This window comes from Schistocerca gregaria, chromosome X (genome assembly GCF_023897955.1).
Source record: "Schistocerca gregaria isolate iqSchGreg1 chromosome X, iqSchGreg1.2, whole genome shotgun sequence".
In the NCBI taxonomy this organism is placed as follows: domain Eukaryota; kingdom Metazoa; phylum Arthropoda; class Insecta; order Orthoptera; family Acrididae; genus Schistocerca; species Schistocerca gregaria.
The window spans coordinates 680,476,047-680,500,002 of NC_064931.1; the positions used below are offsets into that span (position 1 = coordinate 680,476,047).

At 38.4% G+C, this 23,956-nt stretch overlaps 1 protein-coding gene across 2 annotated transcripts in view; it reads right to left on the reverse strand.

The window, feature by feature from the left end:
- The window catches only part of LOC126298644 (ubiquitin-conjugating enzyme E2-17 kDa), a 91,341-nt gene extending 67,830 nt beyond the window's left edge, over positions 1-23,511 (reverse strand). The window contains exon 1 of one of the 2 annotated variants that reach the window (XM_049990056.1): positions 23,168-23,511. In XM_049990056.1, the coding sequence (XP_049846013.1) occupies positions 23,168-23,211 (44 nt within the window). In that variant the 5' untranslated portion in view covers positions 23,212-23,511. The remainder of the gene's footprint in view (positions 1-23,167) is intronic. The other variant, XM_049990057.1, reaches the window with a different exon arrangement.
- Between the last annotated feature and the right edge of the window lie 445 nt (positions 23,512-23,956).

Genomic DNA, 23,956 nt, shown 5'->3' on the forward strand with positions numbered 1-23,956 from the left:
AATGCTATCATAATCAACTCAAAAGGAATACTCTTATGTTAAAAGTTCAACACAATAAGTATTACAGTTAGAAAGAGTGCATTGCTTTGAGGAAAATTCAGACTTCATTCATCCAGCATTTGAGAATGAGAGCACTTAACAACTTCCAACAGACTTCACAGATAACTCCAAACCATTTCTAAGCTTTTTCTCATTTACATGCTTAACATCAAACATTTAACGCATTAACTCATTTGTAAGGTAATCAGATGTTTGAACCTGTTTTACATGTGGTACCTCAATTCTGTACAGAATCTGGGATTTATTGGTATCTTTCTTACGCAGAGAAACAGCAACGACTATTATCACTTTCATAATAAGTCACAAACACCCATTTGATTTATGTTGCTTTACTCTTTTATGCAACTCCACCCTCTCAACCTTGTTTGTAATCTGAATGAGTACCTAATAGACTAGAGTCAATGCTAGTATAAAGAGACAAACAAATACACAAGATACTTTTTGCTTACAATTGCCAAACTTCATGTGCTCACTAGAGATGAATTAGTATAATAAATCTGCCATCCTTTGTAATAAATTCTGCTACAGAAATCTCATTAAATTTCCACACAGAAATGCCACAAGGCCAGTAACCACAAAATCTGTGTGTATTACAATCCTTTACCAAGGATTAAGTGATTGTTGAATTAGCCCAATTACAGAACATTCTTCTAGCTTGCCACTTTCCTGAAGGACAGAACCTTTATCTGGCATCTTTGCATCTGCATGTAAAATCTAGTTTGATACTTATTTATTTATACTTGGGTTACAGATAATTGCTTTATATATTCTTGCACACAATTTTTTTCTTGAAAGTTCTCTCTTACCAAGCATAAATTTATGCAGAAATACTGAATCTGCCAATACCACACCTATACTTGGGCCAATGAAATCATAAATCTAGCAGACACACCACTCATTTAAATGAAATATTCATGAAATATGTGGCATAACAAGAACTACAGTTATTCTTATGATATCACATTCATTAACTCTGTCAACTAAGACCTCGGGGCTGCACTATAGAGCAGCCTATTATGAAAAAAATTTATGTTCAAAAAATTTATGTCTGCTCTACACATATGACACCACATCCTACAACATAACTGTGTTACAGGGCAAATCTGACACCTGGCATTGTAAGGGTCAACCAACCCACATACTCTTATATACCTGGGTCATGCCAAATTATATTTTGAACTTATGTAGGATCCAATCACTTCACACAGAAACTACAGCATGCACCAACATGCTATTAGTCACCAATAAGTTTTCTTGTACCTATCCACCAATATCGTTGGTAATCCATCAACGACTATAATGAAGCAGAAAAATTAAAATGACATTTAACAGGCAGCAAAGAGCGCATCAGGGAAGTGACAGAAAAAGGTCAAAACACTGTCTGACCGCAAAAGTCCCCCCCCCCCCTCTCTCTCTCTCTCTCTCTCTCTCTCTCTCTCTCTCTCTCTCTCTCTCTCTCTCTCTCTCTCTCTGTGTGTGTGTGTGTGTGTGTGTGTGTGTGTGTGTGTGTGTGTGTGTGTGTGTGTGTGTGTGTTTTTCAAAGTTACCAACCAGGAAAATTGAATATCACCAAGGCAAAAAACATTCTTACTAAAAAATTAACTCATTATCACAGTATCACTTTGAAACAGGCATATATATAAAGACCCCTATTTTCAAATTGGGTATTCTTTTGCTCACATTATACAATCTCAACTGTGTTCAGTTGTTGTAACTGATTTTCATGTAAAATAACTATTAATCTACCAGGCCTAAATCTGAGGAAGTAACTACACACTGACAATCCTCTACCTATCTCCCTGATGTACTCACTTTCAACAATATTCCCTCAGGACATATTCTCAGCACAGGTATAGGATCTCAAATTCACAGTGCCTTGGTGGAGAAACATCTTGGGAATGACAACACCTCCTATTTGCTAAAATCACAAATAAGTGGGCACATTAACTGAATTAAATTAGTGGAGTATCAGAAATGATGCTATTAATTCACATGATTTTTATATTAATCTTAACCATTAATAATTGTTCGATGAAAAAATAATACAACAACAACATTTCAAATGCATTTTTCACTTCTGAATTAGTGACAGTACATTATAGTGCAATCTTAACTCCTCATACTCTGACAAGTCCAACTCACGGAAACAAATGAGGACCAAACATGAGCACCACATGTCACACACGCAGATGAAAGCCTTGGCCAAACTTTTTTTTTTTTTATATGTCGGATAAGGCTCTATTCAATATGCACATTACTGAAAAACAATACACAATTAGAGGAAGGAAACATATGTTTATTGCCAAATAAATATAGTAGAGGTAATGTTAAAAACTATCCGATTACCTGACTACAAAACGTGATTGCTTGGTTGAATGGTTGGTTTAAAAGAGGGGGGGGGGGGGGGGGGGGGGGGGGAGAGAGACCAAACTGCTAGGTCATCGGTCCCTCGTTCGGATTAAAATAATTCCACAAGGATGGGAGTAAAATAATTGAGACATACGAAACACAGCTGGAAGAAAAGAGAAAACCACAAGAATAACAGGACAACAAACACTAAAATGAACAAAATCGAAAAAGTAAATCACAGAGACACACAAGAAACATGTAGAAGAGCTCAAAACAATAGAGCAGATTACCATGGCTGGCTGACCGTGAAAATAAAATTGAGAAGCCAGCCACTCTGCAACACATTAAAACCTCCACCCTAAAAGCACTAGGGTGGAGGATACATAGAAACAAAGGACATGCGCTACAACTTACATCAAATGATAAAACCTACCCCCACAAATAAAACATAAAATTAAAGCTGCTGTTGAGGCATTGTCGCCCAACAGCGAACGTATGGTGCTGCAAAAGTTAAAAGTCTGCCGCAGAGGGGCTAAAAGTGGGCAGTCCAGCAGAGGTGGATGATCGTCTTGGAGAGCTACATGCACACCAAGGCGGGCCCTCGCAATGGAGGAGGTAACCGTGCGTTAGCCATGTATGGCCAATGTGAAGCCAACAGAGGAAAACTGATTCCCTGTGACAGGATCGCGTGGAAGACTTCCACACATTCGTAGTCTCCTTACCCCGTAACTGGTACACCTGGGTCCTAGGGACTTGCAGTGAAAGTTTTTTTCTTAACAGTACTTGCAATATTTCAGATTTATTGTACCAAATTTCATAAAAATGAGTGAGGAAGATATCACTGATACTCCGAACAAACCAGTGGACAGTGATATTGATGATATAAGTGGAAGTGACAGTGACTGTGAAACTAGTGAACATGCAACTGAAAGTGATGAAAGTGCTGATGACAGCAATGAAGGGCAATTTACAGGTAATTATATCTACGGGAGGAATAGATTCAAATGGTCAACAACACCCAGCACACGTGGAAGAACCTCACAAAGCAATATCATCTCTCCAATTCATCTTCCTGGTATATGTTTGCCCAGCTAGACACGTAAACAAAAAGACCCCTCTAGCATTTTGGGAATTACTTTTCACTGATGAAATGATTGCAGAGAGAGTACTCAGAACCAATCAAAAAATTATATCATTGCAACCTGAGTCTAAAAGAAATTCTTTTTCAAAAGTAACAAATAAAGTGGAAATAAAGGCCCTTATGGGTCTTTGTTATCTCTGGGGAGCCTTAAAATCAAACAATGAAGATTTGGATGGTTTATATGCTACAAATGGCATGGGTAGACCAATTTGTAGAGCAACTATGTCTTCGAAACGTCTATTATTTTTATTGTGTTGTCTTCGTTTTGATGATTCAACAACCCGTGATGCCAGAAAACCCAGAGATAAACTGTACTACATCTTTTGGCTATTCAATTCATTTGTAAAAGCTGCCAAGAAAACTATTCAGTCTGGAAATATGTCACCATGGACAAAATGCTTGTTGGATTCCGTGGCAGATGTGCATTCAGGATATACATTCCTTCCAAGCCACGTAAATCTGGAATAAAAATATTTCAAATGGCTCTGAGCACTATGGGACTTAACATCTATGGTCATCAGTCCAATAAAAATATTTATCCTGGCTTATGCCAAAATGTATTACTGTTTGAATGCTGAAATTTATACTGGAAAATTAGCTGTAAACACCCCACAGCGTATGCTCATTCCAACAGCAGTTGCCATGCGGCTGGTTGAACTAATTAGAGAAAGCAACAGAAATGTGACTGGAGACAACTGGTTCTCAAGTGTAGAACTGGTTAAAGAGTTGTCCAAATGCCATTTGACTTGTATTGGCACTATAAGAAAGAATAAGGCTGAGCTACCATCAAACTTTTCAACCGTGAAAGGCAGAAATGTGTCGTCCTCAATCTATGGATACTATGGCTGTATAATGTTACTTTCACACATCCCAAAAAGGAACAACGTAGTGAACATGATATCAACAATGCACCATAGTGAATGTGAGGTGCAACATAAGCCTCAAATTATATAAGACTACAATATAACAAAAGGGGGTGTTGATGCTCTTGATGAAAAGACTCATAATTACATAGCTTTCAGAAGAACAAGGCGATGGCCTATGCCAATCTTCTATACCATATTGGGTATAGCTGGTGTAAATGCTTTTGTTTTACTCCATGGCAAAGATGATGGTGATGATAATGATGTGACTTGTTGAGAATTCCTCATTCAACTAGGAACAGAACTTTTAAGTGGCCATATGAAAAGAAGACTGGATTCTCCATTTCTGGAAAAGATGCCAGAAATTCGATTTATGATATTTTAGGAATGAATCCTAACAACGCTCAATGTGTCCACCTAAGAAAGATAGGAAAGCATCACGAGAGTGTGCCAGGTGTCTAGCACCATTATGCTTGGAATGTTCCAGTCTTTCTTGCTCAAAGTGTTTAGGTGGTTTGGACAAGTAAAAATACTGAATTTAACTGGTAAAAACAATAAATTATATAAAACCGGAGATTTTTAAGCAATTACTGCTATTTTTTACCATTTTCATAAATGAGGTACGTATGTCATTCAACTGAAAATGTTACCATAGAAGCTTCCCAGAAGCTATGCCTGCATAAATCTTTATACTGTATTTCAACTTTTCTTTTGGGTTACAGCTTTGAAGAACAGTCCATTTGATTGTAAACATTTAATTTCATTTATATAGGTTAATGTTTGTAGCTCATGAGTAGGATTTGACAGATGTATGTTTTTCACTTTTTGTCCTTGCACTACTTCACTGTCTTTTCGTACAGTTTCTGAGAGAGATGACTAGAAATGATGAAAATAGTTTTTTATTAGCATTAATACTACCCTATAAAATAGTTAATATTTAAATTATATCAACTTTATTATTTTCTTCTAAAATCTGTTCAAAATTTATCTCAGTCCCAAGGACCCAGGTGTACCTTGTGCATTAACACTTTTGGATGTACCAGTTAGGGATTAATGACACACAGTTTGTTGTGCGTTCTGTTATGGCATCCTGTCTCCCGAAGCTGAAAAGCCCTGCAGCATAAGACAGAACTGCGTCAGTTTCGGAGATGCCCATCTTCAGAAGCAGTCTCCGCATAGCCTGTTTGGCCAGGCTGTCAGCAAGTTCATTGCCTGGGATTCCGAAATGTCCTGGGGTACACACAAACACCACTGAATACCAAAGGATGGCTAGGTAGCACTGGTTGATAGCTTGTAAGCTGCTCAAGGAGTAAGTACACAGGAGAAATCACTCATCAGGGCATGAGCGGATGTGTTCAAGAGCACAAAATATGGCCACCAGCTCTGCAGTGAAAACCCTGCAGCCATATGGCAAGTAGTTCTCTTGAATATGTCGCCCATGAACATACGCAAAAGCCTACGTTACCATCAGCCATCGAGCCGTTTATGTAAACCACTTCATGGCCCCTGTACATGCCGAGAATCAGGAGGAAGTGACAGCGGAGAGCCGCAGAGTTAAAGGAGTCCTTAGGGCCGTGCAAAAGGTCCAGAATAATCTGCGGCCTAGGTGTACACCATGGAGGTGAACATGAATGGACCTGGAGGACAGGTGGTAATGGGAAGGACTCCAGTTCACACAGAAGGGACTGGACGCGAACCGCAATCCTAATTCCTGTGGGAGATGAACCAAACCGCTGTGGTTGGGAAAATGAGACAGTAATTTGTACACTCATAACTACGAATGTGAGCAACGGAATTCATGAGCAGTTGTGCCCATCTTACCTTCAATGGAGTCCGGTCACCGGACTCATTCTAAAAGCTCCCGTCACTGGGCAAACTCCACAGTAGTGCACTGGGTCAAGTAAATGCAATGCTGAGGGTGCCATTGAACCCTAAACCAGACTCTCATAGTCAATGCAGGATTGAACAAGGGCTCTGTAGAGCTGCAGCAGCTTAGAGCAATCTGTACCCCACTTGGTTTGGGTCAGGCAGAGGAGGGCATTGCGGTGCTGGCAGCACTTCTGCTTAAGCTGATGAGGGTGAGGCAGCCAAGTCAATTGGATGTCGAAAACCAGTCCTAAGAATTGATATGTCTCCACTACAGTGAGGGGGATCGTCATTAAGATAAAGTTCTGGTTCTGAATGAACAGTGCGATGTCGACAAAAATGCACGACACACGACTTCATGGCTGAAAACTGGAAACTGTGGGCTAGAGCGCATGACTGTGCCTTATGACTGGCTCCCTGTAGGTGCCGCCCAGCAACACCAGTACTGGAGGAGCAGTACAAAATGCAGAAATCATCCGCATACAGAGAAGGTGAGACTGACAGCCCTACAGCTGCTGCTAGACCATTAATAGCCATTAAAAAAAGAGATACATTCAATACGGAGCCCTGCGGAACACCATTCTCCTGAATACAGGGGGAACTATGGGAGGCACTGACTTTAACACGGATAGTATGGAGCGATAGGAAGTGCTATCCCTGTGTTATCAGGGGGTTGCCACCAAATGGGTACATGATGGCCCCATCACAACGGACTGGCAACCATGCTGGCTATTGGGCGCAGAGAAATGCAATACTGTCATGGAGGTGAAAGAGGACAGGAGACAACGGAAGAAGATGACACAGCCCGAAAGTCTCCTCACCCAAACAGTTGAATTGCAGGTAGAGATGCAAAGCTGTGACAAGAGGTTCAGGAGATCGAATCTAAGGGCACTATGGATAATGCATGCACCACGTAAGGCATCCTTCCCCATATTGCCTGCACTTCTGTAGAATTTGGAAAGTGGCAGGTCAAACCATAAAATGGCACCTGAACTTATAGGGCTGAAAAGTGTGAGACTCCTTTCAGCTGCCTCTTATGAGAGGCAGGAATACCTCATGCCTTTTCTAACCCCTGGACCTACAAGAGGACAGGGAAGAAAAATGAAGTTTGTGGATAACATTCTAATGCTGTCAGAGATGGCAAAGGACTTGGAAGAGCAGCTGAAAAGAGGAAGTTTTAAGGTGAATAACAAAAGTAAAACTAGGGTAATGGAATGTAGGTGAATTAAATCAGACAATGGTGAAGGAATTATATTAGGAAGTATGATATTAAATGTAGTAGATGACCAATAGTATGGTAGAACTGATGGGGGAGGCAGCCCTACTCTTAGTGACATGCAAGTTGGAAATTAAAATCCAAACATCTCTGTTGCCAGATTGGGCAATGTTTTATCAGTGTCTGTACCCCACGTTAGTGACTGTGGGAAATAACACTCAGACTTCGAATCATCTTTTTACTTCTCACAGACAAACATTTAAAAATTGCTAAAATACGATAAGTATGATGTGTGATGAGAACACAAATATTCCTCCAGGTGGCCAATCCATCACTCCTGATAGGCGAGCAAGCAGACATTCAGTTTCTGGGGTACCATAATGTAAATACCAACTGGGGGATCCAAAAAACATTTGTAATGTGAAATTCAAATGTAATAGGAAATATAAATTTGCAGTATGAACTCACTCTGCCAAGTGGGAGACTCAAGCAAATGACGAAACTTCCTGAAACATCCTGCAAGCAGCCATCAAAGAAACAAGCTACACTTATCACCTAACAATGGATCACAAACACTATCTACACTCCTGGAAATTGAAATAAGAACACCGTGAATTCATTGTCCCAGGAAGGGGAAACTTTATTGACACATTCCTGGGGTCAGATACATCACATGATCACACTGACAGAACCACAGGCACATAGACACAGGCAACAGAGCATGCACAATGTCGGCACTAATACAGTGTATATCCACCTTTCGCAGCAATGCAGGCCGCTATTCTCCCATGGAGACGATCGTAGAGATGCTGGATGTAGTCCTGTGGAACAGCTTGCCATGCCATTTCCACCTGGTGCCTCAGTTGGACCAGCGTTCGTGCTGGACGTGCAGACCGCGTGAGACAACGCTTCATCCAGTCCCAAACATGCTCAATGGGGGACAGATCCGGAGATCTTGCTGGCCAGGGTAGTTGACTTACACCTTCTAGAGCACGTTGGGTGGCACGGGATACATGCGGACGTGCATTGTCCTGTTGGAACAGCAAGTTCCCTTGCCGGTCTAGGAATGGTAGAACGATGGGTTAGATGACGGTTTGGATGTACTGTGCACTATTCAGTGTCCCCTCGACGATCACCAGAAGTGTACGGCCAGTGTAGGAGATCGCGCCCCACACCATGATGCCGGGTGTTGGCCCTGTGTGCCTCGGTCGTATGCAGTCCTGATTGTGGCGCTCACCTGCACGGCGCCAAACACGCATACGACCATCATTGGCACCAAGGCAGAAGCGACTCTCATCACTGAAGACAACACGTCTCCATTCGTCCCTCCATTCACGCCTGTCGCGACACCACTGGAGGCGGGCTGCACGATGTTGGGGTGTGAGCGGAAGACGGCCTAACGGTGTGCCGGACCATAGCCCAGCTTCATGGAGACGGTTGCGAATGGTCCTCGCCGATACCCCAGGAGCAACACTGTCCCTAATTTGCTGGGAAGTGGCGGTGCGGTCCCCTACGGCACTGCGTAGGATCCTACGGTCTTGGCGAGCATCCGTGCGTCGCTGTGGTCCGGTCCCAGGTCGACGGGCACGTGCACCTTCCGCCGACCACTGGCGACAACATCGATGTACCGTGGAGACCTCACGCCCCACGTGTTGAGCAATTCGGCGGTACGTCCACCCGGCCTCCTGCATGCCCACTATACGCCCTCGCTCAAAGTCCGTCAACTGCACATACGGTTCACGTCCACGCTGTCGCGGCATGCTACCAGTGTTAAAGACTGCGATGGAGCTCCGTATGCCACCGCAAACTGGCTGACACTGACGGCGGCGGTGCACAAATGCTGCGCATCTAGCGCCATTCGACGGGCAACACCGCGGTTCCTGGTGTGTCCGCTGTGCCGTGCGTGTGATCATTGCTTGTACAGCCCTCTCACAGTGTCCGTAGCAAGTATGGTGCGTCTGACACACCGGTGTCAATGTGTTCTTTTTTCCATTTCCAGGAGTGTATTTTGAATGCAAACCGGCAGTTAGACTTTCCAACACAAATCTCAGAATTTGACATTCCTTTCATATGTGACATGCTGAGGCAATGGATAAGTAAATAACGTTTCTGCAAATGTGATTTCAATGAAAGGAATTATTCTTATTATTACTATTTCCTGATGATCAAGTTGTGATTGCTGATAGCGAGAACACACTCCAAGGAGCTGTTCAAATTTTATCTGCAACAGCTAATTACATACTATATTAGCATCTTCAAAGAAAACAAAAGTTATGTCTCTCAGGGGTCAGGAGCCAATTCCCAACAAAATAATAATAAATGATCAGAAAACAAAGTGTGAAGTTGAAAAGTCCTTAAGAAATACTATCTCATTCAAGTCAGAAATGGACAAACAAAAGAAAGCAAAAATATTTAATTACATTAGTGGAACAATCTATAAAATTCTCAGAACTAAAGTAAGGAAAGAACTCTACTTATGTTCTACAAGAGGATGACAGTACCGAGGGTGAAACCAGTCATATACTGCAACAAAAATAAATGAACAAAGAATACAAGAATCAGATATGTGATACCTAAGAAGAATAGTAGCTGGATACACACTAACTGACAGGACAAGGAATGCCGACATCAGAGAAGAAGTGGGAGTGAAAAGCTTAAATGGGCAGTTATGGAATACAGGAGCGACTAGAAGGACCATGCCACAAGAATGGATGATGACAGAATACCGAAATTAATGATGAATTTTCACACAATCTATAGAAAAATCTTTGGGTAGGCTTTGGCAAAGCCTAAGACACGCAGAAAGAAGAAGAGGATTCCAGAGTTTTAGGAACAACCTGTTCAGTTTACAAAGGTATAACCCAAAATGTTGTTGATTCGTAATACTTTAATGAAACACCCTTTTTTTAACATTTAAATGCAAGAATAAATAATATACAATATTCAACTGCCATGCACCAACAAATGACAAGAAAAGAAACAAGAAAAGTACAAAAATCATGGGATGTTACAGAAAAAAGACTGTCAGAAGTTCATAGAAACAATATAATAATCATGAGGGACTTCAATGCCCAACTGGATACAGAGATATCATTCTGAAAAGCTATTGGAAACCATCCTGCTCACATGACAACTAATACAAATGGCTCAAGATTAGTAGAGAGATGCAAGTCAGTCAATCTTATAATCAAAACAACACACTTCTAAAAACCACCCACAAAGCAAAAACATCAGTATCACCAAAGCCCAAATTGTCAGAGTTCCAACCACCTCCATGTATAATTTTCATGAAATCAAGAGTCAAGAGAGGAATGGAAGCTGATTTAAGTTCACTATCCAACATGAGACTTAATCCAAAACTAAGTCATAAAATGAACTAGCTGGCATGTTCCACAGCCACGAGAATCATCTCTTTTTTGGATCTATAGAACAAAAACTGAATCTCATCTAATCTAAGAATAAGAATCTCTATTAGCCGTACAGTATTTTCTTATACAATGGGCTTCGTCAATAAATTCCATTGCAGTATAAAGATGGTTAGAGACTTAGTAATGAAACATTGAAGGAAAAGGAATGTGATTTGTCAAAAGATACTGAAAGAAGTGGATATTAATGCTAACAACTTTACATGAACAGAGATAAAGCATTAGAAATAGTTCCAGGTCACAAGCAAAGTAAGTTAAAATTATTTTGGCACAAAAGATGCGCTTAGAAGAGGAGTAACTTATAACTATAAAAGAACACTTTAAGAACTATAATACAACAGATTATTAGAAAACATTCAACAAACAGCCTACAAAAAAATGTTAGGTCCAATCAAGAATGAAGATGTCAATGAGTTGGGAGATCAAATAATGAAATATACTCATTCTACCCAATAACAACACATTAGATCATGAAAATGTGTGTTACACTCTGTGGACATCTACAGAGAACAAAGGAAGACAGATTAATAAAGCAGATACAAACACACACTACCTAAACAGGAAAATAGACAAAGGAAATGGGTGACCAAAAAAAAGTGTCTTACACTTGGATCAGAACAACAAAGTGACTGACACCTAGTATTTTACAGGACAGCTGCCACTGAACAAGTATGCAGTGTGCGAGTTTTGTCCCACCTTTTTTCTTGCACACAGCTGTCATATAGCTCTACTCTCAAAGCTGCTGGCTATTAGTCAGCTGCAGGTGACAGCTGTGGTCTGTAAGAATGTGTGAAGTTAACCGTGAAATTGCTAAGGAGAATGATAACACTATTATGATCCTACAAAACAAGCTCAACACTCCATGTTAATGGGCAATGTGTGAATGTATCAGTATGGAATGGCACACGTGCTGCTACCACAGCATTACCCCATTTGCATGAAATGGTGAACTGACAAATCCCTCCATTCATACTCAACTGTCCATCACTCTGTTATGCTTATCCAAGTACAGATGACATACGGACTCATCAGGGGACCTCGCTCAACAAAGAAAAGTTAAGACTAGAATTCAAGAAATTCCAAGTTTTTCAGGAGGCTAAAACAAACAGAATAACAACTGGTGGGTCATTCCACGCCAAGTGGTCCAGGGAAAAAATATTGGTAGCTTGACCATCTCAGAAAAAACTGATATTTGCTGGGTGAATTCCCTAATGTTTAGTGGACTCAAAAGTATTTTTAAAAGTTTTTTCTTGGAAATAAAAAGCATTTAGTTCAGCACACACTGCTCTACAAATTAAAACCATTATCACTGAGCTGAATGCCTCCCTTAACATAATAGCCCAAATTTATGGTCACACATTAAAAAAAATCCATTTTTGAACAGCACTTTCCACAGGGGTAATTTCTAAGCCTTAATATCTTTTGTGCTATTACACTACAGGTATAGTTACTTTTTTATAGAGTATCAAATGCGATAAGCTGACACACAAAACTACACTATTTTAAAAAACAGATTTTTTAATTTTTTGGCTCGCAACATCTTTGTTTGGGACCAGATAAAAATCTGAAATTACATACTTTGGTATAAATTTCAATTTTGAGATTCAGTTGGAAATTACGAAAAAAAATTACAAACATGAATCAAAAATACATTTTTTAACTTGTGCAATAAAGTACACCAATTGCATAATTTAAACACATATATTGATTTTTTTATTGAAAATAACCCACCTAACGATTTCATCTTGTTTGTTTTTACTACATTATTCATCGGATATCAGAAATTTCTTCATTAGGTCTGGGCATTCGGTTAAAGTTTGCTCCTCACGGTTGTAAATTCCAGGGCAGACCACTTGTTCAGGTCATTTTAAACTGGCATCCAAACCTCATCCTCCTCAAATTTTTTATGAGGTCCTTGGTTCTGGAGGATGGCAAAATGTGACATGCACATCTTGGTTTTGACAATCGATATCATCAACTTTGGCAATCCACAACTGCTCATTGTAAACACAAGTCACTATGTCTTTATTGTGAAGTGTCAGTGACACTAGTTTTGCACACTGACGAAGTTCACTATCAGGAGATGCTTATGTGATCTTACACTTTAGCAAGCTGTGGGATGGGGGTAAAAAAAACAATGAAAAGATCACCCACCTTTACTCTTCTGACAGACGTTGAGCTTTCCTTCAAGACACTGGTATAGAATTCTTGTATTTCCTCATGTTTTACAAAAAAAAAAAAAAAAAAAAAAAAAAAAAAAAAAAAAAAAAAAATGTAGGTAATCCCTTTTTCGTGTTCTTTCCAGAATTTAAAGATTTCTTGAAATGGCAAGATCTGTTTCTGCTATGTTTCTTGCACATTAGTTTATGTAACAGCTCACTTTGATGCACCTCCAACACAGTCACGTTTTCTTCTCGTGGTGTGATGTGAAACAGTGCCGTTCCACATCAAGTCCAAAGTCTTCTTTGTGAAAGGAGGTGCTAATAATTTCTTTTGTTTATATTGACCTCCAGCACCAACAGAGAAGTAATTCAGTTTGTGAATTGCTGATGAAAAGCATGCACTTCCGTAGTGTTGTGTTCCAGGTGGTCACTTATGACACAAAAACTGTGGTTCTTTAGTTTATCTTTACAACAGAACACAAATGGACGAACTGTGGCCTGTTTGTTTACCCAGTGGTGCCCTTGTACTTTGTCTTGAACAACAAAGGAATAGTTTTCCAGAAAGTAAGCAAGAACTAGGCATTCATAAACTGCCAAGGTTGATTTTTGTCTTTGATGAACTTACCTTGTTCTTTGGCAATAAAATGTTGCATATCTAGATTTTAAACGTTAGTTTCCGATGCTTCAAAAACTCTTCTTGTGGTTTTATGATTGTCACTACTTCCATTTTGTTTTGTGTTACACACTGTTTGTATTCTATACTGCCAGGCATCAAATCATCTTTCTCTGATGATTCAAATATTTCAAGTAAAGCTTGTTTACCTGGACAGTTTAGAGACCATCCCATGATCATTGTATCTGACAATATCACATACCAGAATGTCCTAAGGTTTTTACAGCCAATCAGTTAAGTTAGTTACATGTTCCATGGATCATTTTGCATAATAGAATGTAATGATCTGGAGCAAGTCATTTTACCTACAAATCACAAATTAATTTGTTACATCCTGAAAATTCCTACATTTTTTCCAAAATAAAAAAAAATATATAGATGTGAGTGACTAAGTCCTGTGTACCACCTTTTACACATTACAGTAATAGAAATTTTTAAATGGAATAGGAGTGTCAAGGAGAAACTTCCTCAGTTTGTTTTCCAACTTTACTTTGCTGTCTTGCTAGACATTTTATATCATAGACTAAGTAATCAAAACTTTCTGTTGCAGCATTATGCATCCATTTTTGTGATAAAGACAACCTTAATGTGGACTAGTGAATGCAATTTTTCATTATGTACACCATTGTTCCTTTTGAACTGCAGTGGATTACTTACAACTTCACGAGGGAATAAACATACTGTCTAGGAAAGAAGATTGGGTTTGACATCCAGTTAACAAGATCATTATAAATGAGAGCACAAGCTAGGATTGCATCAAGGGTGGGAAAGGAAATTGGTTGTGCCCTTTCAAAGGACTCATCCCAGCATTTGCCTGGAGTGATCTACAGAAATAATGGAAAACAAATCTGGATGGCCAGACACAGGTTTGAACCATCATCCTTCAGAATCCGAGTCCAATGTGCTAACCATTTCAACACCTTGCTCAGTAAATATACTGTGAAACAATACTCAGAATGCCCAACTCCTTAAACAGATGTCTACAAGATAATCATGGGTGAGCAACACATATTATTCTTACAGCACATTTTTGAGCAATGAAGACTTACTTTCTTAAAGATGATTTACTTCAGGACATAATTCCATATGTTGTTGTTATTGTCTTCAGTCCTGAGACTGGTTTGATGCAGCTCTCCATGCTACTCTATCCTGCGCAAGCTGCTTCATCTCCCAGTACCTACTGCAACCTACATCCTTCTGAATCTGCTTAGTGTACTCATCTCTCGGTCTCCCTCTACGATTTTTACCCTCCACGCTGCCCTCCAATGCTAAATTTGTGATCCCTTGATGCCTCAAAACATGTCCTACCAACCGATCCCTTCTTCTAGTCAAGTTGTGCCACAAACTTCTCTTCTCCCCAATCCTATTCAATACCTCCTCATTAGTTACGTGATCTATCCACCTTATCTTCAGTATTCTTCTGTAGCACCACATTTCGAAAGCTTCTATTCTCTTCTTGTCCAAACTAGTTATAGTCCATGTTTCACTTCCATACATGGCTACACTCCAAACAAATACTTTCAGAAACGACTTCCTGATACATAAATCTATATTCGATGTTAACAAATTTCTCTTCTTCAGAAACGCTTTCCTTGCCATTGCCAGTCTACATTTTATATCCTCTCTACTTCGACCATCATCAGTTATTTTACTTCCTAAATAGCAAAACTCCTTTACTACTTTAAGTGTCTGATTTCCTAATCTAATTCCTTCAGCATCACCCGATTTAATTTGACTACATTCCATTATCCTCGTTTTGCTTTTGTTAATGTTCATCTTATATCCTCCTTTCAAGACACTGTCCATTCCGTTCAACTGCTCTTCCAAGTCCTTTGCCGTCTCTGACAGAATTACAATGTCATCGGCGAACCTCAAAGTTTTTACTTCGTCTCCATGAATTTTAATACCTACTCCAAATTTTTCTTTTGTTTCCTTTACTGCTTGCTCAATATACAGATTGAATAACATCGGGGAGAGGCTACAACCCTGTCTCACTCCTTTCCCAACCACTGCTTCCCTTTCATGCCCCTCGACTCTTATTACTGCCATCTGGTTTCTGTACAAATTATAAATAGCCTTTCGCTCCCTGTATTTCACCCCTGCCACCTTTAGAATTTGAAAGAGAGTATTCCAGTCAACATTGTCAAAAGCTTTCTCTAAGTCTACAAATGCTAGAAACGTAGGTTTGCCTTTTCTTAATCTTTCTTCTATGATAAGTCGTAAGGTCAGTATTGCCTCACGTGTTCCAACATTTCGACGGAATCCAAACTGATCCTCCCCGAGGTCTGCATCTACCAGTTTTTCCATTCGTCTGTAAAGAATTCGCGTTAGTATTTTGCAGCCGTGGCTTATTAAACTGATAGTTCGGTAATTTTCACATCTGTCAGCACCTGCTTTCTTTGGGATTGGAATTATTATATTCTTCTTGAAGTCTGAGGGTATTTCGCCTGTCTCATACATCTTGCTCACCAGCTGGTAGAGTCTTGTCATGACTGGCTCTCCCAAGGCCGTCAGTAGTTCTAATGGAATGTTGTCTACTCCGGGGGCCTTGTTTCGACTCAGGTCTTTCAGTGCTCTGTCAAACTCTTCAAGCAGTATCGTATCTCCCATTTCGTCTTCATCTACATCCTCTTCTATTTCCATAATATTGTCCTCAAGTACATCGCCCTTGTATAAGCCTTCTATATACTCCTTCCACCTTTCTGCCTTCCCTTCTTTGCTTAGAACTGGGCTGCCATCTGAGCTCTTGATATTCATACACGTGGTTCTCTTCTCTCCAAAGGTCTCTTTAATTTTCCTGTAGGCAGTATCTATCTTACCCCTAGTGAGATAAGCTTCTACATCCTTACATTTGTCCTCTAGCCATCCCTGTTTAGCCATTTTGCACTTCCTGTCGATCTCATTTTTGAGACGTTTGTATTCCTTTTTGCCTGCTTCATTTACTGCATTTTTATATTTTCTCCTTTCATCAATTAAATTCAATATTTCTTCTGTTACCCAAGGATTTCTAGCAGCCCTCGTCTTTGTACCTACTTTATCCTCTGCTGCCTTCACTACTACATCCCTCAGAGCTACCCATTCTTCTTCTACTGTATTTCTTTCCCCTATTCCTGTCAATTGTTCCCTTATGCTCTCTCTGAAACTCTGTACAACCTCTGGTTCTTTCAGTTTATCCAGGTCCCATCTCCTTAATTTCCCACCTTTTTGCAGTTTCTTCAGTTTTAATCTACAGGTCATAACCAATAGATTGTGGTCAGAGTCCACATCTGCCCCTGGAAATGTCTTACAACTTAAAACCTGGTTCCTAAATCTCTGTCTTACCATTATATAATCTATCTGATACCTTTTAGTATCTCCAGGGTTCTTCCACGTATACAACCTTCTTTCATGATTCTTAAACCAAGTGTTAGCTATGATTAAGTTGTGCTCTGTGCAAAATTATACTAGGCGGCTTCCTCTTTCATTTCTTAGCCCCAATCCATATTCACCTACTATGTTTCCTTCTCTCCCTTTTCCTACACTCGAATTCCAGTCACCCATTACTATTAAATTTTCGTCTCCCTTCACTATCTGAATAAATTCTTTTATTTCATCGTACATTTCTTCAATTTCTTCATCATCTGCAGAGCTAGTTGGCATATAAACTTGTACTACTGTAGTAGGTGTGGGCTTCGTATCTATCTTGGCCACAATAATGCGTTCACTATGCTGTTTGTAGTAGCTTACCCGCATTCCTATTTTCCTATTCATTATTAAACCTACTCCTGCATTACCCCTATTTGATTTTGTGTTTATAACCCTGTAGTCACCTGACCAGAAGTCTTGTTCCTCCTGCCACCGAACTTCACTAATTCCCACTATATCTAACTTTAACCTATCCATTTCCCTTTTTAAATTTTCTAACCTACCTGCCCGATTAAGGGATCTGACATCCGATCCGTAGAACGCCAGTTTTCTTTCTCAATTCCATATAACTGAATGAAAATATGCAAAATGTCAACTTACTGATTTGTCCCTCCCCAAGATTTGCAATGACTAAGTGGAAATGTGGCTGAACTAATACTGGTTGAATTATTAACTACAACTTTCTGCATTCTTTTGGTTACGCATGACATTTTCCATTGGTTGGCTATGCCATCAATCCCACAAAACTTCAATTTATCCAGGAGAATACTGTGGCACACACAATCAAATGCCTTAGACAGGTCACTGATAATACCAACTGGCACTTATTTAATGCTTGTAAAATCTGGTGAACGAACATGTAAATAGCATCCTCAGTACAGCAACCCTTCTGAAACAAACTGTGACTTGCTGAGGATAAATCGTTGCCAAGGAGAGATACTATTCTACAATACATCACCTTCACCAAAATTTTGGAAATGATGTCCACAGTGAAACATGTCGGTAGTTACTGATATGTCAATTATCAGGCTTCTTAGAGGGAGGTTTAACAATGACACACTTCAATCTTTCTGGAAAAGTGCCTTGAGTTAGTGTTGCATTACATATTTTGGATAAGACTGGGCTTATTATATGGGAACAAACCTGTAGTATTCTATTGGAAACACCATCAAAACCACATGAGCTTTTATTTCTGAGAGAATGTATTATTTTCTTAATTTAAGTTGGTGAAAGTCATATGACTGAATTTTATGAAAGTTACTTTTTCAACGTACTGCTGTGATTTTTCTCTTGAACTGTTTGTCCTTATGCTTTCTATTACATTTAAGAAGTGATAATTAAATACGTTTGCCATCTGTGTCATCATTTATAGCCCTTCCATTCAGTTCAATAGTGATATTATCCTGTTCTGTGGCCGGTTGTATAATCTATCATTTCACAACATTCCGTGTAGCCTTAAGTCTGTTATCAGAATTACCGATTTCTGACATAATGTGCATGTTCCTCAATTCCTTAATAACCTTCCTTAGTAATTTTGATTAGTTTTTGTAGTATGCAACTACCACAGGATCCCTACTTGTTCTTGCCAAAAAATATGTTTCTCTTTTCATTCCACAAGATATTTTATACCCTCTAGTAATTCCATGGTTTTTTTACATGGATGTATCATGTCCTTTCTGATTAACTTATGGGGAAAGCTATTTTCAAATAATGATATAAAATTATCATTGAATAAATTCACTTCTATGATAGCATTTGGTTTGTAATAAATTTCACCCATTTTATCTCCTGAGATTCTTAAAAGCATTTGCCCCGCAGTCATTAATCATTCTGACTTCCACTGAGGAGTATCCACACTGTAAGGCACTATTATTTATCATTAACTGTGCATCATGATCAGAGAGAGCATTTGTTACTAGGTAAAGAGTTATTTTCTTGCTTTGAAATTCACCAAAGAAAACATTATCAATTAGGGTCCTACTGCCTTTATCCACCCATTTTGGAAAGTTAATTACCGTTATCAAACTGTAGGATCCAAATAAGGTTTCCAGATCATTTTTCCTATCAGAATCCTTCAGAAAATTTACTCTGAAATCACCAGACTACCAACTGCTTGCTGCTGTCCAACAGATAACGAACTCCAAGATAAGCTGCATCTATCATCAAATTTACACTCTAGTAATACAAACACAAATGTTATTGGTGGCAGACACTCCTGCAGGAACACACCATTTTGGTCTCAACTCAAAAAAATTTGATCTTCCAATTTTAAAGTCAGGATCTTCACTTTTGAATTCAGTGAATAGGTCATTTAAATTGCATGATAGTAACCTTTGTCTTTGAATTTTAGTACTGTTTTCTTTCACAGTAACATGATCTTTCTTGCCAGGCATCGAACGGCTGTTACTGCCATCTTCATAAAAGCTAACAACATTTAGAAACATTTTCACATATCAAATTACACTTTTTTTTTCTTTTACTGAATGCCTTGCTAATTTAATGAAACGTTCAGACACATTAAATTCATCACTAGCTTTTGCTCGATTCCAAGAATTTGGCAGTAAACTAATAACCTTATCCTCTTTGTTTGAAATATGACATTTAGTTTTTAGCATTCCTATCAAATTATCATATTTGGTTGGTGAATTTTTCAAATTTCTGTCTGGTTTAGTACAAATTTGATTTTGAAATGAAACTTCGAAATTATTTTTGACTGCAGTTTCCATTTCCTCAGTTTTTGCATTCAAGGCAAAAAGGTCTTTTTTCCTTCATTTATTTTTGTAATTTTATGATCAGGAAATACATGTATTCCAAAAGCTGAATCTACGTTTTTCATAGTTTCTGATAATTTGCAAAATTCTTTATACGGACCTTCACCGGGTGGAAGGATTTTCCTAGTATTGAACCAATAAAAGGGCTGTCATTTTTACAATAATGATCAACCATTACTTCTCTCAGACCTTTTATCAGCTTCTTATGTTTCTCAAAAGGGTCCAAACAACACTGGCCAAAAGGAACAAATTATTATTATTTTACATATTTCATTTCATGGTAGTTGAAAGTTGATTTACGCTTTGAGCCAACTCTCAAGTACAAAAGTTTTTCTTCTTCACTACAATTAAATTAATATCTAAAGGAAACATAAGCTTCATTAATAAGAACACCAATAGAACACACAGAATACTACAAGACGTCATAGTGAACAGAGTGCGAGTGGACAGATGACACACAGACTTTGTACAGGCTCAAAGACAAGCCTGTAAGACTTACAGATGCTGTCTACTGGAACTTTCAGAAGAGGATTGTCTCAAGAAATAACTATCAGTTACTTTAATATGCTGTATTGAAATTATATCATTGATATTTATTCCATTAGCCTAGATATCAGACATTGAACAACATATTTTTAGACATATTTGCAATTTTTTTCATAGCTTCCAACTGAAACTCAAAGTTGAAACATACTGAAATCTGATGGCATAAAAGTCTATTAAATGTGTAATTTTCAGATTTCTATGTAGTCTCCCACCAAAGATAGTGTAGGCTAAAAAATGAAAAATCCAAAAACTCTTTCTTAAAAAAGTGTTTCTTGTTAAGTGTATGCTTCTCACCATTGGCACTCTATAGAAAGTAACTATACTATACAATGTTACAGCATAATCAGTATTACTCTATGTGGAAAACTAATGTTCAAAAATTGAGTTTTTTTAAATATGTAACCAATAACTATGAGCTACTAAAAATGTATTAAGAAATACTATCACCTAGGTGATAAAACTTTTAATATGTAGGTCAGAGTTTGCCGAGCTAAATGCTTTTTCAATGGCCACCATTTTTAAATGATGAACAACAAAAAAAATTTAAGTTCACTAAACCCTAAAGAATTCATTGAACAAATATTTTTTTTCTGATATGGTCAAGCAACCTGTGCTGGACCATTTGGACGCTGGTGTCAAATGAGAGGAAAAGAGCTCACACTGGGAAAATAGAAGAGTTTTGGAGGAGGAGGAAGGAAACAAGGAATAAATATTTATCTTGGCATGATTGTTAATTAACCAATAACAAAATAAAAAATAATAATAAGGAAGGGAAATAGCCTAAGTATTAGCAGTCTTAATAAAGAGTTCAGACAAGAGAATACAAGCTTTTGAAATGCACATTAATGAACAATATTGATGATTAGATTGTTAAATCAAATAACTAATTAGGTATCGCATCAAATTCAGGAAAGAAGAAATTTGTGGCATACCTTAACTACAAGAAGGGATTGGTTGACAGGACACATCCTGGAGAATCAAGTAATTGTCAAATAGGTGAAGTACGGAAGTATGAACAGTAGGTAACAATTGCAGAGTGATATCAAGGGTTGTATACATTTAGAATGTTCAAACGGATGTGGGTTTCAGTAGTTACAAAGATATGGTGAGCCCTGCATAGGACAGAACTGGTACACCTCTATCCATCAGTGAATTCTTTATGTTCATCAATAATGTCCACTTGATTGAAAACATGTACACTCCTGTTGGTTCATTAGTTTTCCCCTTCTGTTGCAATTCTGTACATTTGAGTGTTTCAGCTACAAGTAAAACAAACATTAAAGTAAGAAATATATAGAACACATGCAGCTATTTTACAGCTCCTGCCAAAGAAAAAACTCCATTTAAAAACAAAGGTTATTTGCAACACCAAACCATTGCAAATTTTGTTAAAATAGACCATATGAATGTTTAGGGCACATATCTCAGTTTTTTGCTACTGTAAGTGACTATGTTTTGTATCTCCATTTTTAGAGAAACGATACAATGTGAATAGTACCTCACATCATCAAAGACTGATTATGCCTTTCAGCGTTCAGTCTGGAGCATAGCCCCCCTTATAAAATCCCTCCATGATCCCCTATTCAGTGCTAACATTGGTGCCTCTTCTGCTGTTAAGCCTATTACTTCAAAATCATTCTTAACCGAATCCAGGTACCTTCTCCTTGGTCCGCCCCGACTCCTACTACCCTCTACTGCTGAACCCATGAGTACCTCACAAGCAAAACTTAAATGCAAACTTCAACTGTGTACTTTATTGGCATGTGCAGACAATGTCTACGCAATCTTCGATTTTATTTCCATATCTCTACTTACAAAACAAGCGGGCAATAATTTTGTCAGTGAGGCAATTATTCTAACGAAAATAATGAAAGTAAATATGAAATCTAAACAACAATGGCTACTTGTCTACAAGCCACCCAGCAATTGCTACATGGGAAACCTTCTAGTCAGTCAGTCTCGTGTTCCATAGTTCATGTGGATGATAAATCGTAATGATGGGGAATGAATCACTTTACATTCATATCACAAATTATTTTGTAAATATTGTTACATGCTGATCAATTACAAGTTTTTTACTCATTTATTTTAAGAAAGTGGGCCCTCAGATGTTGGTTAGTGATTTCACCCTACCATCTTTTACACATTACAATAATTGAAATTCTTCAATGGAATAAAGGGAGTTGTCAAGATGAACCTTTTCCAATTTCTTTTCAAATTTTACACTGCTGTCATCAGACATTTTATAAAACTGGGTAAGTGATCAAAAATTTTGGTTGCAGGATTGTTCAACTCTTTTTGTGCTAAAGACAAGCTTAATGTGGCGCAACGAATATAAATTCTTTTTGGTATTGTAATTACGTAAACCATTGTTCCTTTTGAACGTTAATGTATTTTTTACTATAAAAATCATGAGGTAATACGCGTACTATGGAACAAGTCAAAACTCTCAACTCCTTTTTGAGCAATAAAGACGCTCTTTCTTATAGATGAGTAACACCAGAACACTGGTATTTGATGAAAATACCTCCGACTCAACATCTGTTAATGTCAAATTACATCGATATTCCATACAATACTAAGCTAGCGCAGAAACTATCTGCAAATCGTACACCATACGTGCATGTATTATTAATCTGATAGAATTAATAGATGTTACTCCTAGATTTTTTTAATTTTTTTTTTTTTACCTTTTAAAATCCCTCATCAACCTTCGCCTTGCAGGTGTAGACATATCTAGTACCTACAACAGAAGTCTATCAATTACAAATAATTCCTACACCGTTTCCTCAGAACGTGAACTCATAAACTGACAGTATTTCATGTCATTTGTTTACGGGTTCACAACAACCACACTACTCTGTCGCCATGGTTCGCTTTAATAACAACAGTACTGCCAACACCATGTAGCGAATTCACGTAATGTTACCGTTCCGTCTATCTCCACCCTTTGATGGCGACGTCGATTGACGTTTAGTAATTAAATTTCCGTTAATGTCTAGTGTGAATTGCGATGAGTTCGAGGCGTGTGTGTATGTGTGTGTGAGAGTGCGATGAATCTCTGGGTTATCAATGCTCTTACAAAAAGAGTTTTAGAGACAATGCGGTTAAAATGTCTGAAACTCTACATACAGTGTACAGTATAACCCCAGTTGAAATCGCCTTCACTTTCTCCTACTCCCACTCACGTCCACGCGCACCTGAACACTGTCACTCAAAAAGTAAAAGACAATAATTTTGGTCATTGTTTTCATACTTTTTAATGTAGATAATATAATGACACATCATCTGGCTATTCACTTACATAGTACATTGATGATCTACCCACCGACATAATAAATTAAAAACTGCTCGCTAGTATTTTAGAGCACAAGTCGGATATTTCACAGAAATTAAAATTTGTATCACCTTCGCCACATTGTTACCTAGAACAAAGGGTAGATCTCCAAGGAAATTACTCTCTGCCTGTTCTCTGATGC